Below are 16,548 nucleotides of genomic sequence, written 5' to 3' on the forward strand. Positions count from 1 at the left end.
TCATTGGTAATGCCCAGAGGACTGACTTGGTTTTGTTGCTCGTCCTAGTTTCCCATGGGCAGAAGTGCGAGGAAGGCCACTTTGCTTGTCCGAGTGGGAACTGCATCTCCAGCGTGTGGCTGTGCGATGGCCAAAAAGACTGTGAAGACGGAGCAGATGAATTCCAGTGTGGTAAACCAACATGTCTTACTTCTCATGGGGAGGGGCTTCTACACAATGAACTCAAATGATGTTTTGTTCTCTAAAGGGTATAGAAATAGATGAGGTATTTGTTTTGCTGTACACAACACTGTCGCCAGTTGGAATGGATATTTATTTTCCATTAACAAGAAGCGATTTGTTGTATTGCTTTTGTCATATTGAATAGATCCAGGCCTGCAACACATATTACATTCAAGATGTAAGGAGGATACTGAAATACAAGAGACAATTGTGTATCATGCCATGAGGCAATTTCTCTTGACTTTGTTTTGCCACCCCCCTCTTATTGGGTGTTTGAGATTTTTCAAGTGGGTGTTGCTGCTTGTTTGAAAGTCTAATTCGCACCCTAAATATAGAGTGAGGCTGTTGTTTTTCATTTCTCTCTTAAAATTATAATACACAGCACTTTCTGTGTTTCAATTAATTAATTAAGGTGAAACTCAAGTGAAACTGAAGATGTAAGTGTGGTTTCAATAGAAAACAGGGACATATGAAGGGATTACACATTACGATACCACTCCTCTTCCCTCACCAGAAGCATCAAGAGCATTCGTACCTATGCTTTGATCCGTGCAAATGTATGCAGAGCTAACTGGGACAGTCAAGATCCGTCCAATTAAACAGGGGGGGGGGACCATAATTAAGTCATGGTATGGATTAATATAATTTGCCCTCAAAACCAATAGCTTGCACACATGTTATTCACGTGTTATTGCTTTTGGCACCAAAGCACAATGGACTGGATGCTTTATTGGTTAGCTGTTAAGCTTCATCACCGTCACATGCATACACAATGTCATTTTATCTGATGGAGTCGTCAGTATTTGAGTTGTCAGCCTATTCTATTGCCTATCTAGCCCATAGACTGTATGGTCTTGCCCTGTGTTTCTCCAAACTGTTATTCTGGGGGAACCACTTTTTAAAAAATGACAAACAAAGCGACCCAATTCACAACAGACCTCATCTATAAATCATGAGAAGAGCGAATTTGTCCGTAGTGAACATTCTTACTGTTCATTTCCACATCACCTGATATCAGCTTGAAAGGGTAAACCAGACATTTTTTAAGACATACGTTTGATGAATCACAACTTCATTTCATGTATGTGTTGAAAATATTTGTAAAATACTTTATAAATGAGACCAGATAAATGCATTTAGGCAGAGTTGACAGGCTGTTTAATTCTTTTCATTTCCTCTCATCAGTGAAGAAACAGAGCATATGCTCATCGTATTATATTCAATGTTATAAGTAGTTGTTATTATCAGAACAATGAAAACATTAAGGCTCTCTTATGTGGCTGGAATGTGTACTGCAGATATAAATGTTCAAGGACTATGGAAGAAATTCAGCAAATTGTTTCGGCGACCCTAATAAGATCAATTGCGACCTCTCTGTGAGTCCCGACCCCTGGTCCATTCTATTAAAGTGTAAGAAGTCACGAAGCACTCAGCAGTTAGTGCTGTCATCAGTGAATGGAGCTGCTATTGCATTCTCTGTGAGGTCAGAGAGATGTAGCTATTGCAATTTGCAATTATCGACACCAAATACCTCAGATTCCTCTCACTGAATGAGGAACAATGAGGAATGTTGTTGCATTCCCCATCAACTGTTTTTCTTTCTTACTCTGTACTAGCGACGGCTCTGCTGTTGGCCTTCAAACCAGCCAGACTCAAGTTGTTTGGGACTGATGACATCAGGGACTAAGTTCAAGAAGGATAACACGCATACAATTCGACCATAGAACTTAAATGTCTTTGCCTTTGAGAATGTTTGACTGAATGTTGCTGATTTCTTACTTGTCGGCTTTGCTCTTCCTGGATAATTAACCAGCACCTTTGTTCACATTTCACTTGCAGCAGATAGAGAAAGGCAGCAGTTCAGTGCAATCCAGTTTCCATATTTAATGTTACTCGAGTTATCCGATTTATTTTGTAACTTTGGCCATGAATGTTGTTGGAGAGATGCATAACACATGAACAGCATTTCCATTCCTTGATATAAAATGTCATTTGTGCCTGTGTGAAATAATAACATCCCATGCTTCCAATGCGCTTTATATCAGAGCTCATATGAGTTATGCCACGATTCTTTGAGAAGTTCTGAATAGCTTTTCAGGACAAATAGACAATATTCCCATTCCTCTCAGTTAATTACCATATAAAAAGCTCCAGCCACTGATAATCTGACTGCAAAGTCAAAGTGGTTTGATGAAAATGTCATTACATTTCAGAAATTTCAAATTCCACAGCTGATTAGATGAAATAGTAATTTGTCACTTCACAATGAATAATGCGCTTTTCAACTGTGTGAAACACTATTGAAAATGAGACATTAAAGACTTTCTATGATACATTTAAATTGCTGTAGACCTTCTATTTTGTTACACACTTGAAACAGCTGTGGAAGCAGCATTTGAAGTGCAAATTTAGTATCACCTACAAAAAGTCTGGATAATCATGATTTCCAGATTTAGCCATTGAATGTTTATCTTACATCTTCGTATCAAGGCATGTAAATCTGCTGTGATGTACAAAGCCTGACAGGAAGGACAGCAACGCGGTGTGAGAAACACTCCATCCCTTCTCCCTACCCTAATTCCTTGTACTGTGAAATGACCTGGAGCACCCCCCCCCCTTCTTTCTTCCCTCAATATCTCATCAAAGCCCTGGCAGAGTTTGTCAGGCCTGACATCTGAGGGAAAGAGACCACAGAACGACTCCCCAGGGAGAGTGGGTGGCTCAGTGACACAAAGTCAGCACAGATTATGAATATACCCACATTTCACACAATAGCTTTTTACACAGTGATCAACAGATGGCTCTCTTAGTTGACATCCAACTGTTTCTTCTAACCCCTAGCAGCCTAGTTAGTAAAATGAACGTCAATAATTAATACCTAAGTGCTTTGATATCGATAAGATATTCAGTCTCGACGCATGGTTTGGGTTCAGTTGATGTTTCTATTTCCCTGCACAGAAACCAGAAGCATTCATCAAAATGTCTTTGTTCTGTGAGAGAAAAGGAGAATATTTATATTATATTTACAGTCTTTTGTGTGGCAACTACACTCATGTTTGCTGCTAGGCAGGAAAACTTTGTACCAAATAAAAGCCAGCCAACTTGCTGTGTTCTGATTACAATCTGCCTCTTCTGTAGGGTATGCCACTTTTGTTGTTTCCCCCTCACTTTGTTTGATTTATGGCATTGAAGCTCGTTTCCCACTGCCCTCTGCAGACTCGTCGTGCTTGTGGAACCAGTTTGCCTGCTCAAAGAACAAGTGCATTGCCAAACAGTGGCTGTGTGATGGAGAGAACGACTGCGAGGACGGCCTTGACGAGAGCGTGCAGATCTGTGGTTAGTGCCCTTTCAGATGTCGTGGGGAATCTGCCGTCGGTGTAAAAGGTCACATCCGCTATATTGCGCGTGACAGCTCCATGTGTTCCCCTAGCAGAGCTGGAAATGAATGGACAGAATGGAACAACCTTAATGAGACAACAAATGAGACCGCAGGCCTTTCTGACGATTCAAGTAGGCACTGAGGCAAATAGATTTTTCATCACTGAGGCCCAAGAGGCACAACTTTTTCAATTGGCAAATGAAATGTGTGCGTAATGCATTGTAGAATAAAATAAAAAGAATCCAACCGCAATAAAGAGACAAGAATTGCTGTGCACGTTGGTTGTGTAATTGGATTGTAATGGAGTGTCAAGGAAATATTAATGAAACGGCCCAAAGGTTTCCCCAGAAACAATTCTCGTCAAAAACAAGATATGCATTTCAGCTATACAAGTCTAATTGATCTTCTGTATTTACCTTTGTTTCTCATTGCAGCCATTTTTTTCTACTGCTCTCCTTTGTCTTAAAGGGCAGCCCTAAGATAAAGGAGAGCATTGCTGACTTACAGAATCCACAGAAGTAAATAATTGTTTCTCACAATAGCACTGTCTTTATTTTTTAGCTTGCATAAGGGGAACCACTGCCAGAAGAAAATTAAGACTTTGTTCAGGTCATAAAGGGGGGTATCAGTTCAAAACCTTAATTCTATGAGTTGTAATATAGAAGAGTAAGAGCTTTAGTTTATTGGAATTACTGGTGAATGTTCACTGATAACAGAAGGTACCATCCCAACAAAACAAAATACATCTGCTTCAGTTCAGTCTCCCTTGTACTCGTTCTCCTCTGTGGTGCATTTGACCCATTGTATTCTTTGGCTTTTTGAAAATGGAGCATGTGGTCCTGTTTCTCCTCTCAGGCTCAGTGACATGTGCTCCAGGGCTGTTCAGCTGCCCGGGGTCGTATGCCTGTGTTCCGAAACGCTGGCTCTGTGATGGTGAAAGGGACTGCCCGGATGGGAGTGATGAGCTTTCTGCAGCTGGCTGTGGTAAACACTGGTTCTACACACTGAATACCTCTCTGAATTTACAAAAGAAACTTTGTGTAAACACAGAATTAAGAAATGATTGCTTGTTTACACTGTAACATTGTAGATTTCATTGTATAAAATAATAAGCAGGGAACATGAAATCCACTTAACACCTACTGTAGATCCCTTTGCAATTTTTATTTCAAGCATAAAGAAGAAAACAATTATATTGTGGGAAGGAGTGTACAATGGATGTTTTTGTACAATTGTATTCTCTTAAGTGGTGCAATTTGGACTGCCATCCACAAATTAGTTCTGGACAATTCAATCTTTATTTGTCTTACTTTGATTCAAGCCTACCAAACATTCATAAACAAAGAATTATGTTAACGTTGTACACATATTTCATGCCAAGCCATGTTTAGGAAACATGTCTATCCATTGATTAGCTTTTGAATTGACCATTTCCTTTTCATGCATTAGCACCCAACAACACATGTGATGACAGCTCGTTTCGCTGCCGCAACAAAGCATGCATCCTCCAGCGGTTCGTCTGCGACCACGATGACGACTGTGGAGATGGGTCTGATGAGTCAGTGGAATGTGGCAAGTAGATTTATTTTGCTCTCTTGCTCTTAATATTCACCAAAATATTCACTAATAGTATATGAATATACCCTCATTGAAAGCTGCTCTAGGCAAGTTGAAAAAAACAGTTTTCTAGCATAGCGATGCTGCACTTGTTTATCTTTTCTTACATAATACCATTTGAAGTTTGCGCATTTTAAGACGAGGGGTTCTCCGTGGTAGTAAGAATGCATTTCAACGAATTACCACTTATAACGCTGTCCTGACTTACAGCATCTCCATGGAAGTCTAACCTAATACCTTGCAGCTGAGATATTTTAGCTGAGGTCATGTTTCTCTGGTCTGGCGTGAGTTTCTGTTATTTAGGTTTTTTTTATCTAAGGACACCCAGGTTTTATTTGTGTATATAATTGTTGTTGTCTGAACCAGAGGAAATGATCTGTCACAGCCGTGATTTGTGATGACTGGTGTTGAACATTTATTATTGAAATATTGGCCAATGCAGCTGTGCACACCCGTTACGCCTCCAGATGGCTTGATTTGTTAATCAGGAATGATTCTGTATACACTCTAACTATGAGGGTGCTTCAATTCTATATGAACAATGAACAATTATTTTTCATTATTTGAACTTAATTCTGTTATAATTCCATCCTCAATTGAAGCTGTGTCACTGCTGAGCCCAAGTATGACTTGATGAATAAGTATCTACCTCTCTTTCTTCAGTCTATTCCTCCTGTGGATTGGAGGAATTTCGCTGCGGGGATGGCCGTTGTCTTCTCAGCTCTCAGTGGGAGTGTGACGGCTATGCAGACTGTCCCGACCACTCTGACGAACTACCTCTGAACCTCAAATGTCTGGCCGCAGGTAAGACGGCTGCTTGGCTCGCTACTGGAATCTCTTCATCAGTGTCACCGGCTGCACCGCTCGCACAGGAAACTGGCGGGGACATATGGCAGAAACAAAAGGCGCTGCAACCAGGAGAGATACCTTGAAAGGAATTAATCTGTCGAGATCCATTGTCGGGTCAAAGACATTCCCCAACTTTATTGAGAAATGAAAGGGCGTAGTGACAGTCATGTCTTTCTCTTTTCAGGAAGCTTGTGCAATGGCTCCTTCTTCATGTGCTCCAACGGACGCTGCATCTCTGAGGGGAATCTCTGTGATGGGAGAGATGATTGTGGAGACCAGTCAGATGAGAGGAACTGTAAAGTGAACGAATGCTTGAACCGCAGAATCAGTGGATGCACGCAGGACTGCCAAGATCTTCCTGTGGGATTCAAGGTAAGTGACCAGTGGACTAGTCACGGTTTAGTAGCTTGGAAGTGCACTCCTCTTCAGAGTCGTTTGCTGGCTACAGTTAGTCCATAAAGCCTAATTCATCCAGCCAAAGCTTAAACCAGATGGAAATAGAACCATATTTTTACACACTATCCAAGTGTTAGTTTGCAGGTAACATACACAGACATGAGACAGAAACAAAAGCTGAAAGCAAACACAACAGCAAGTTTGGTAACTAAATATAACCGCATCTAGAACAACCTAGTCATCGTGGTTTGGTGCTAAAGCAAACTCAGTGAACCCACTGCACTGAGTGCTCATTTATAAATATGAGTCACAGCTAACACTTAACATTGGACCATTTTAATTCATAGACTTGATCTACAGTTCTAAGCTCTAGCATCATTATTAGTAGCAGGTGAAATGTAGATGCTATATTTGTAACAATGTGGACATTAATGATTAATGAATTTACCCAAACTTTGCACATAATTAAACAGATAAAATGGGTTGGAGCATACACACTTTTTGAATAACCTTGAATGCTGTGAGGAGAGTCTCCAACAACTGTCTGCGCTCCAATGGTGGCATGTGATATCAGGGTTGAATCCAGTTCAAGGCCACGTCCGCTGGAGTACTCGGGTGGCCATCACTGTTGTCAGACTGCTGCAGTGTATGCGTTCGTCCCTGGAATTCCCTCTCCTACTCTTCCATGAAATGGTGCTAACTGCATCCCAAAACTGGCTGAAAGCACAGAAAACCTCTCTTCCCTGTCATGTCAGGGGCAGAGCTGGACAAAGAGCACATCAATGCAGACCCTTGGCTCATCCATTTGTGGCCTGAACAGGGAAATCAGCACTAAGGCCCTCAAGGTTATAACTGTGGATTAAAAAAGGGGATTTGCTCTGGGTCCATAGCAGCTAATTCAAGCACTACAGTCCCCCCATTTTGGGGGGTGAAGTACGACTGACGTATGATGTATTTATTTATTTTTTCAGCCATGGTACAGTATGTCTATATCACAGCTTTGATGTCATCATATATGTTGGATGCTACATTTTGATACATTTTCATTGCTTACCTGCATTGTTTTTAGAAAGTGGTATTGGAAACTGAAATATACTTCAGTTGTTACAGATTGATTTCAAATGACTGCAAAAGCACAGCCTCTTTAAGTGCACTGTTTTTATACCAGAACCACAATGAAGCACTGTATAAAGAGTCTAGTGGTTGTACCAATTGACTTGAATGATTTGTTTTCATTTGAAATAGTTAAGTGGCAGAGTCATAATGGCTAAACCGAGACATTAATCTTAACCATTTTTATGTTTTTTTTGTCATTAGTGTAAATGCTGGCCTGGTTTCCATCTGAAGGATGATGGGAAAACGTGTGTGGATGTTGACGAATGCTCCACTACCCTTCCTTGTAGCCAGCGCTGCATCAACACTTATGGCTCCTACAAATGCCTGTGTGTGGATGGCTATGAAGCCTTGGAACGCAATCCTAATACATGCAAGGCCGTGTCAGGTCAGCCTGATTTTTCATCTCACATCTTGCATCTAACTGTAAGTCCCACTGGTCCCTTAACGCTGTATTTTCCTCGTTTCAGTTGAAGAGCCTTTTCTCATTATGGCAGACCACCATGAGATCCGGAAGCTGAGTGTGGATGGTTCAAATTACACAATCTTAAAACAGGTAAACAATATGTGCATCACCCCCATTGTGCCTGTAGTGAAGTGTATGCCATGATCAGATTGACATACTGCAAAGAGGCATCAACAGATTGTCAATCAAATTGCCATATTATCCTCTTTTTGAGTTTCATTTGGAATCTCCCCTGCCCCAGTCTGTCAGCTACATATTGAGGAAGTGTGGGTTTTGATGGTTGTTTGAAAACACAAATTTTAGTGACGGTGTAATTATGTCTACCTGCTAAATGTGTGGAGCAACCGGTACCTTTGCAGAGAGCATCACTACATACTGTAAGTGATTACTTATTGAATAATGCAATGTTTTGGATTACAGAAATGGTGGACAAAAACATCAAATTGTGCTTTTCGGATTTTGATAAGGACACAATAATGTTGAAAAGTTTGCAAATCAATCAGTGTGCTTCAGCCTACTTACCCACTGATGTCTCAGAAGCACTGGATTCAGCTGCACATTCTTGAAAGATGCATGCTGAAAATGATGTATTACCTCAAATAAAGATATTCAGTAATACTCGGCCAAAAACAAAAGCAGGTGATTGTACGCCTCGGCTTCTAGGAGTTATATTCATAAGCCAGTGTTAGGATTCAACCAGAAAATGTATTGTTCTGTTTAAATGAAAACATATTTCTCAAACCCCACCACATGGAGCAGAGTAAACTGGCCATCCGAATTGGAAAGAGCAAAATCACCCTATGAAGGACCCCATGGAAACGCTATTTGAATCATTCCTATAGGTTTCATCTCAGCTCCTCCGGGCAATGCTTGAATCTGACTTCTGATAACCACAAATGGTTGGCTGTGATTTACTATAAATCAACCTATGGGTATCCTACAGTCTCTATTAACCCCTTGACTCCACGTACTTTACTGTCTGTATCGGAGTTCTCATCAGCCACAACTCACTTTAATCGCTGCATGTTAGTGTTAATGGAAGCTAGAGAGGGAAATATGCACATGACTTTGCTAAGTGGAGGTGGATACTTGACTGACCTTATATCACTTTACCACACCATTACATACCCTGTTCAGGTTATCCGTTGATGATATTATGTAAAGCCAATCATTACCCTTATGTATTGCTTTTGCAGTTCACATAAATTTGTCTTCCCTCCACAAACACAAGTTACTCTAAATATAATGGTTCCACTTCAACACCATTGTTTAAAGCCATTCAACGTGTTTAAAAGCTGCTCTGTTTCTGTTCTCCTACGTGGTTTTACTGTTCAATTAGAGCTGGCTCTGGCTCTCATACAGTTGGGGGGATGCGGTTACGTGGTATGACATTTTGCATTAAGTAAGTTCGACTTTCCACGAGTTGCTCATGAAAAGGAATCCTTAAATTCAGATTACAAAATGTTTTTTTGACAAATACGCAACTGTAGTGTTGAGAAATGACTTAATGCCACAGTTGTACATAAAGTACTGTATCGATAAGTTTTAGCATGTTGCCACCAAATTACATCAGTATTTAAAGGTTGAATTAGCAGCCAACAGCAAAATCAAAATGAAGTCAGTTGGCAAATAAAGTTGTATCCACCGCCCTAAGGTTTTACTGTCAGATATGTCTTAAAGAAAGAAAAATAGTTGCATTTTTTGAACAGGAAATCAATGGTATGTTGACAGTGATGTTAATATGAGTACTTGCACAGTGTGTGCACACCTTTTACAACTTTTAAATCTAATATATTTTCAGAATCTATTTTTACAAGCTTGTGATTCATTTTATATTTGGTTAGTCTATATACTGTCTACAGGGAAAATGAATGGTAGATAGAGACAGTGATAAAAGGGCCATGCGGGGTTCCATCTCTATAACTGATGTAAGAGTGGAGAAGGGATCCCCCAGGACACGTCGGTGCCTGTCTGTGAGGGTGCTGATGATCTGATGAAGATGTCTCATTTCTCCTGTCAGATTATCTGACACCTTTTGTCAGCACCCACAGTGTGAGACAGCAGGGTGGGGGCACTTGTTCGGCGAGCATCTCTGTCTGACTGACAGTGGGGTCGTGGGAGCATGACGAAGTAGGAAATCACCTCACTCTGCCGCTTTGATAGGACTTCAACTTCACAGAGCATTTGAGAATTCAATGGCTCTCCAAATGCACTATATAGCTGCAAGCATTGGGACCTATGGGAGAACCTCCTGAATCAATATTGCCTGTACAGTAAATATCACATCACACACAGATACTGTAGAAGTTGGGCTTGTTTTGCTATGTTTCTCATCCTGTTGGTATTCCTACCTGTAGGCATTTGAAGTAATGAATTAAGCTTAACCTCACTGGATTGGATTGGATTGGCTTTTTTTACAGAGACAAAGCAGCATATTAGCACTACAGCAGCTCCAGTCCTCTGTCAGTGTCTACACAGGATTCGTAGAGGCAATGTTGAGTATTGATTACGTGGGTTTTTGGCAGATCTCAGAACACACAATCACTGTAGTCACAAACATTAAAAGGAAGGAAATACACTTAAAAATACACTTTGAGTAAAATGTGAGCCGTTACACCGCCTGTTGTATTGTTTAAATGGGAGTGTCTGATTGTATGTATTCATTTATTTATATGTATCACTTCCAATTATGCATATACGTTTACTGCACTCCTGATTACATTCAGTTTTCAATACACAAATTAATTTTACTTATGTTTATATTTTAGACCTGACTTACACTATTTAATGTTGTAGCCATTTTAATATTTTTACTCGTGCGATTCTTTTTCTTTCTAAATATATACAGTATGTTTAATGAGCATTATTGAAGGGAGCCAGAGATCCAATATTGTAATTGCCAATGACTACTTCTCTGTAATAATTGTGCCTATGATAATAAAGGACATTAATATGCATATTAAGATGCATCATAGATATGCTGTAAAGTAGGATCTATAGAACTGGGTATTAATATAACATTAGGCATAATACGGATAGGAATTTCTTAATAAATATATACTCTTTTGTTCGACTTTGTTGCCAATGAAAGTTGCTTCTAATATTTTTTTCCCCCACACACGGAACTCAAGATCCCTTATTGTTTCATAGGCGCTGAAAGTAAAAATGATATTTGTATATCCCTGTGCTCTCTCTCCTCTGTATCCTCAGGGCCTCAACAACATCATCCACATCGACTTTGACTACAAGAAAGAATTCATCTATTGGGTCGACTCAACCAGGCCAAGTGGTCGGAAGATCAACAGAATGCGCCTCAATGGGAGCGACCTCAAGGTACCACAGGGTTTAGTTGCTGTGACTGCATGCCATACGGTGCCTTGTGCCACTTTACCCAAGATTCATGAGCTTTTCTTTGCTTGGAACATGTCCAGCTTGTATTTATGAATCTGTCCTTGCTCTATCCACTTGTATGGTTTTATGTTACTAATTTATTTGACTTGCATTCTATTGTGTAAATGTGTCGTCTGTTTGACTTTTAGAAAAAACGAGCATGTTGCTTTGAGTGGTTCATTATCACTGATCAGCTGATGATGGGCACCTGTTACATAGTCAACATAATGGATTTGTTCTGTCGGCAGCCAACGGCCTGTTATCTTCACAACAGTGAATGTGTGTTTGTAATAATAGGAATAACATCAGTGGCTTTCAGATTGATGTAATAAGCCTAATGACACAGTGGTACTGTCTGGTGTTATCACCAAAGGTCCATCGGGGTCATGGGATGGAAGCCCAGACACTGGGGACGCTCGGACGTCAGCAGGACACCTGCTGGGCCGCCCATCCCCAACTCATTAACATTGGTGTGTGGGGGGGTATTATTCAGCTCGATTACTACCAAAGTGTCTGTTTGAGCCACTGCCACAGCTTAGCAAGAGCAGAAACTGTCTGAGACACAGATCGAGGAGCTTTTCTCATTGGGCTAATTAAAAGAGCCACTGATATCCTGTGCTACTGGTGTAGGCTTGCCATATGAAGAAGAAAAGATCGGTGGGCAGAGAGGATTTCTGAGGATTTGTTTTTCTCTGCCAAGATGGGAGTTTCATCTGACCAAGGCAGAGATTAATTGAATTCTGTGGTTTAATTAATACAAGGTAGTTTAATTGTATAATTTATTTTGTTTATCTCAACATTTCTTAAGAGTGCACTTCTGCTGCACCGTCCTATGTGGGTTGAAACATTCAAGGATTTTGCTGTTTTCTTCTAGTTACGCAATCAGTGATGTCCCAGCAGGTATTTAGCATTTTATAGCTGAAAGAGAACAACCAGTGTAACATTAATGATTTGTTTTATACTTTTATCCCATAAAGTGAGATGCTGTCATTGTTAAAACATGTTGCTATAGTGACAAAAAACACTTAAAAAACACTTTAGCCTGATCAAATAATGGAGAAAATGAGTGATGATGAGTCTTCTGAAGAACACGTTCTACTTTAAATGACTGAAAGGACAAAAGGTTTGTGAGACCGCTCTCAGTGACTGGATAGATCTAACGTAACTGTTCTCTGAATTCATTGTGTTTTGATGAGCTTCATCTAAATGCTGACATTCCTCACAAGTTAACCTTCAGTGCAACATGAAGCAATCCTTTTGATCAACCGTGAGATATTATGAATAGGGTCAACCAGAAGGACTTTATGTAATGAGTATCAACTCCTCTTTGCCCGAGGAGGCAGTTGTGATGGAAAATACTACACAAGGAGTGATACTTTAGTGACTGTTTTAAGCTCAGTTTAGTCCAAATTACTGCTTAGGGAACGGCTATAGTCTTTTGCCAAGACTATATATTTTCTTGCAAACGGTGACAGAAAAGGCCTCAAAGCACATCCTGTTCCTTAATGAGAGATTGCATGGCTGGCATTTTCATTTTATATTTTTGTAAAAGGGGGGTTTTAAAGGCATTGGCTGTATCTGCCAGCTGGCACAATGACTGTTTATTCTAAACAACTGTTTTTTTTCCGACTCAAATCCCGGACTGGTTTGGGGATATTGAGTTAGTTAGTTCCTAGATTTTGTTTCATGAGATTAATATCTTCACTTATATTTTAACCAAATTCCCCATTTAGATTTGCGCAGTGAGATGAAGAGATCATTCATGTCTCTCTGCTGCCCTCCACCCAACCTGCTTTAATCACCGTATTTACATTCACACAGTTGACACATACTCATACAAAGGGGTACTTTTTAGCAAATCAACTAACGTTTCATGATTGAATAAACAGTACAGAGTGCTGCACTAGCATTGGTTTGCACTACATAGATCAGGCAACGCAGTGCAATTTTGGTGACCTCGTTTGCATTAAATTGTACCTTCGTATTCACCTGGTCAAACTGATATGCAAGAGCATATAGGCTTTAGTTAGTGCACAGGCCTCTTCAAAATCACACACAAAAGGGTTTCATGCACATCGACTTAAGCGTTTCACTGTATTTATATTAGCAGCCACTACAGCTATGAATGCAAATTAAAATACGTTTTGTTATGTGATTATGAGTTTGGACTGAGTGAGATAAATTATATTCTTACTAACGTTGCCACTGTAGCTAGAGCTGCAGGAATGATTTGTGCCCTCTGTCTTTAGTCTCTATTATGAGAAATTTGTTATGCATAATTATGCGTGGGTCAAACAACATTGGTACCCTAATTAATTGGTTAAGTCTTTAGACATAACTGCTCGATTTGGCAAAATACTGCACATACGTCTTTCTTAACACCCGACTATTCATTTCTTTCACATTGAGTCCAAGTGAAATCACAGCAATCCTGACCTCAATAAAGATGCCAGGACATTTTTAACGTTTAGCAAAACTCTATGAGCTGTCAGTTAATTCAATATGTGAAATGTGAATATGTGAAAAACACTGTGCACACATAAACATACCTAAATATGACTAAGTAGTAAGTACAAGAAGCACAGACAGCAGACACATTTACTGAAGATATCCTAATTTTACACATATCAAATGAATGATATACGTATGTAATCACATCTGACTCAGCATTCTGCACAGCCCCTTTTCGACCACAGGAACTTTCACCAGCGACTAGCAACCTTTTGAGGAACTCATTGCCTTTTGACCACAGGGTCCAGGATCTAAATTCAGATCCAGGGACATTTTCCGGGGACAAAAAAATGTCCTGCCGTGGGAAAGTACACAAAGTTTCGGGGTGGGGGTTATTGGGATCACCGACGCAGTTTGGTTTCTTCTTCAGCATGTGTAGCACTTCATTCCTAAAACAATTTACTGCAACATCAATGTAGGACCATTTCAGGATGACGGGAGAGTATTTTTCCTTGTTTGATAAAAAGTAAAGTCAGGCTTTGATATCGCTTCCCGACTCATTTACAAAAAGACGGAGAGAAAATTGGAGATTGTGAGTGAGATGAGATGAGAGGGCGAGCAGTAAAAGAGAGAGAGACACAGCACGGCTGTGCTGTGAATGAGAGAATAAAAAGTTACTTTCTGATTGTTTCACAGCGGATACATTCTAAAGCGTAAATAAATATCCATCCAACACACAACACATTGTTTACTGTGGAGACACTCTTAGTTTCATTTTCCTCCTCTGAATCTCATTCATTACATCCAACATTTTAGATGAGATGGGTGTGCACTGTGCACACTGAACTGCAGGCTACAGAGTGTGTTTACCCATGATGCAACCACCAGCAGCCCTGTCCTCATGTCATGTTGCTTTTTCAGACATCAGCAGACTAATTTGCAAAGTCTCTGCACGTCTTTAGACCGCTATGGAGACGCAGACAACAATGGGCTGAAGGAACCTTTAGTTACTTGTTAAGTAGTCCTGGGACTTAAAATTACCAGAAAGTTCTTGGTTGAAACTCAGCTTCTGCATGTGCATGTAGAGTGATTACGATGGCAACACATGTACAGTATATCGGAGCTCAAATATATCACAAGAATGCTCCTGTTAGCTCTGGCTGCTAGTAGTGTGTGATGCGGTTGGAAAAATGAGATTGTATTTGTTTTGATGGAGGAGAAAATAATGTCTCACTGAGAGCATACTTCGAGGCCATAGATTGTTGTTTGTTGAACAAAAAGTGATTTTGATTCCTTGAAAGATATTGCTCCTACCTGACAGAGTAAGACCTTTTCTTTGCACATGCTCTTATGTTTGACAGTGGTAAACTAATGAAAGAGACAATTTTGACAATATTTCTTTGTATTTGTTATTTATATCAGATTTCAGTTATTTACGTTCATCCATGAAAGAATTTAGAGCAATAGACAAAGAAAGCTCTTCATACTAAAACTGATCTTCTTCCCCCTGCATTACTAGATAGTCCACAAGACAGCAGTGCCAAGCGCCTTAGCAGTGGATTGGATCGGAAAAAATCTGTACTGGTGTGATGCAGAAAAGAAAACATTGGAAGTGTCCAAAGCCAATGGCCTCTACCCTACCGCCCTGATCAGTTCTAGCCTCAAGAACCCCACAGATCTAGCTCTGGACCCCCAGACAGGGTAAGTCTATTATCATTACTGTAAAGCTCACCATAATGCTTGAGTGTTTTCTTAATAAGGATTGATTTCACAGCTTGAGGGAGAGCAGGGATGGAGTTGCTCCTTTCAGATTGTTAACCTGGAAACTGTTAGATCCAGCTCTCATTAGAGGAGTTTCATTTTGTGTCGGTGCTGATTCTTTATTCCCATCACGTTTGCCTGCTAAAGTATATAGCTCTTTGAACTGTGCTGTACTTCTGACTAGGTACGTGTTCTGGGTAGACTGCTGTGAACCACCTCACATTGGGCGCATTGGCATGGATGGCCGAGGGCAAACGGTTATCATTGACAAAGAGATCTATAGCCCCACTGCTCTCACTATCGATTACACCAACAAGAGGCTCTACTGGGCAGACGATAACCACATCCTGCTTGCCAACATGGATGGCACCCAAAGACGCAAAGGTGGGACTAAGGTGTTGACGATGTTGAAAGAAGAGTTTGACATTTTCGGGCAAATACACTTTGATTACCAAGCCATATCTGTTTAATGAGAAGTTGGAGCCAGCAGCTGGTTAGCTTAGCACAAAGCTCTACTTGCTCTAAATCTGACTTTTAAATTGTGTTGTAGATGTTAAACACACATAGTTAGACTTAAAGGATGAATGGCAGTTTCAATATTACTTGTTGTTTATGACGTTAAATATGGTATAGGGGTATAATTAGAATTTAATTGAAGCTTACCACGGCCATTTTTTTCCCTTTCCAGTATCTAATGATCACATCCAAGGGGTAATGGCTCTGACTTTGTTTGAGGACTTTGTCTATTGGACGGATGGGAAGTCCAAATCACTACGACGTGCTCATAAGACGACTGGCGCTCAAGGGATGGAGCTCCTCAACTCCTGGCAAGCCATCAAATCCATCAAGGTCTACCACTCCCTGCGCCAGCCTGAAGGTATGAAGTCCATCTGGCACCCATGTT

At 40.3% G+C, this 16,548-nt stretch overlaps 1 protein-coding gene across 6 annotated transcripts in view; it reads left to right on the plus strand.

Moving 5' to 3' along the window:
* lrp1bb (low density lipoprotein receptor-related protein 1Bb) overlaps positions 1-16,548 on the plus strand; it is a 225,048-nt gene that overhangs the window by 172,649 nt on the left and 35,851 nt on the right. For all 6 annotated transcript variants that reach the window (XM_031858263.1, XM_031858266.1, XM_031858267.1 and 3 more), the window contains 12 exons: positions 49-171; positions 3,439-3,558; positions 4,457-4,585; positions 5,051-5,173; positions 5,882-6,022; positions 6,252-6,439; positions 7,781-7,964; positions 8,047-8,132; positions 11,253-11,375; positions 15,403-15,584; positions 15,829-16,028; positions 16,333-16,521. In XM_031858263.1, coding sequence (XP_031714123.1) covers positions 49-171; positions 3,439-3,558; positions 4,457-4,585; positions 5,051-5,173; positions 5,882-6,022; positions 6,252-6,439; positions 7,781-7,964; positions 8,047-8,132; positions 11,253-11,375; positions 15,403-15,584; positions 15,829-16,028; positions 16,333-16,521 — 1,788 coding nt within the window. The remainder of the gene's footprint in view (positions 1-48; positions 172-3,438; positions 3,559-4,456; positions 4,586-5,050; positions 5,174-5,881; positions 6,023-6,251; positions 6,440-7,780; positions 7,965-8,046; positions 8,133-11,252; positions 11,376-15,402; positions 15,585-15,828; positions 16,029-16,332; positions 16,522-16,548) is intronic.

Source organism: Anarrhichthys ocellatus, unplaced genomic scaffold, assembly GCF_004355925.1.
Source record: "Anarrhichthys ocellatus isolate YVR2014 unplaced genomic scaffold, GSC_Weel_1.0 scaffold20, whole genome shotgun sequence".
NCBI lineage: Eukaryota > Metazoa > Chordata > Actinopteri > Perciformes > Anarhichadidae > Anarrhichthys > Anarrhichthys ocellatus.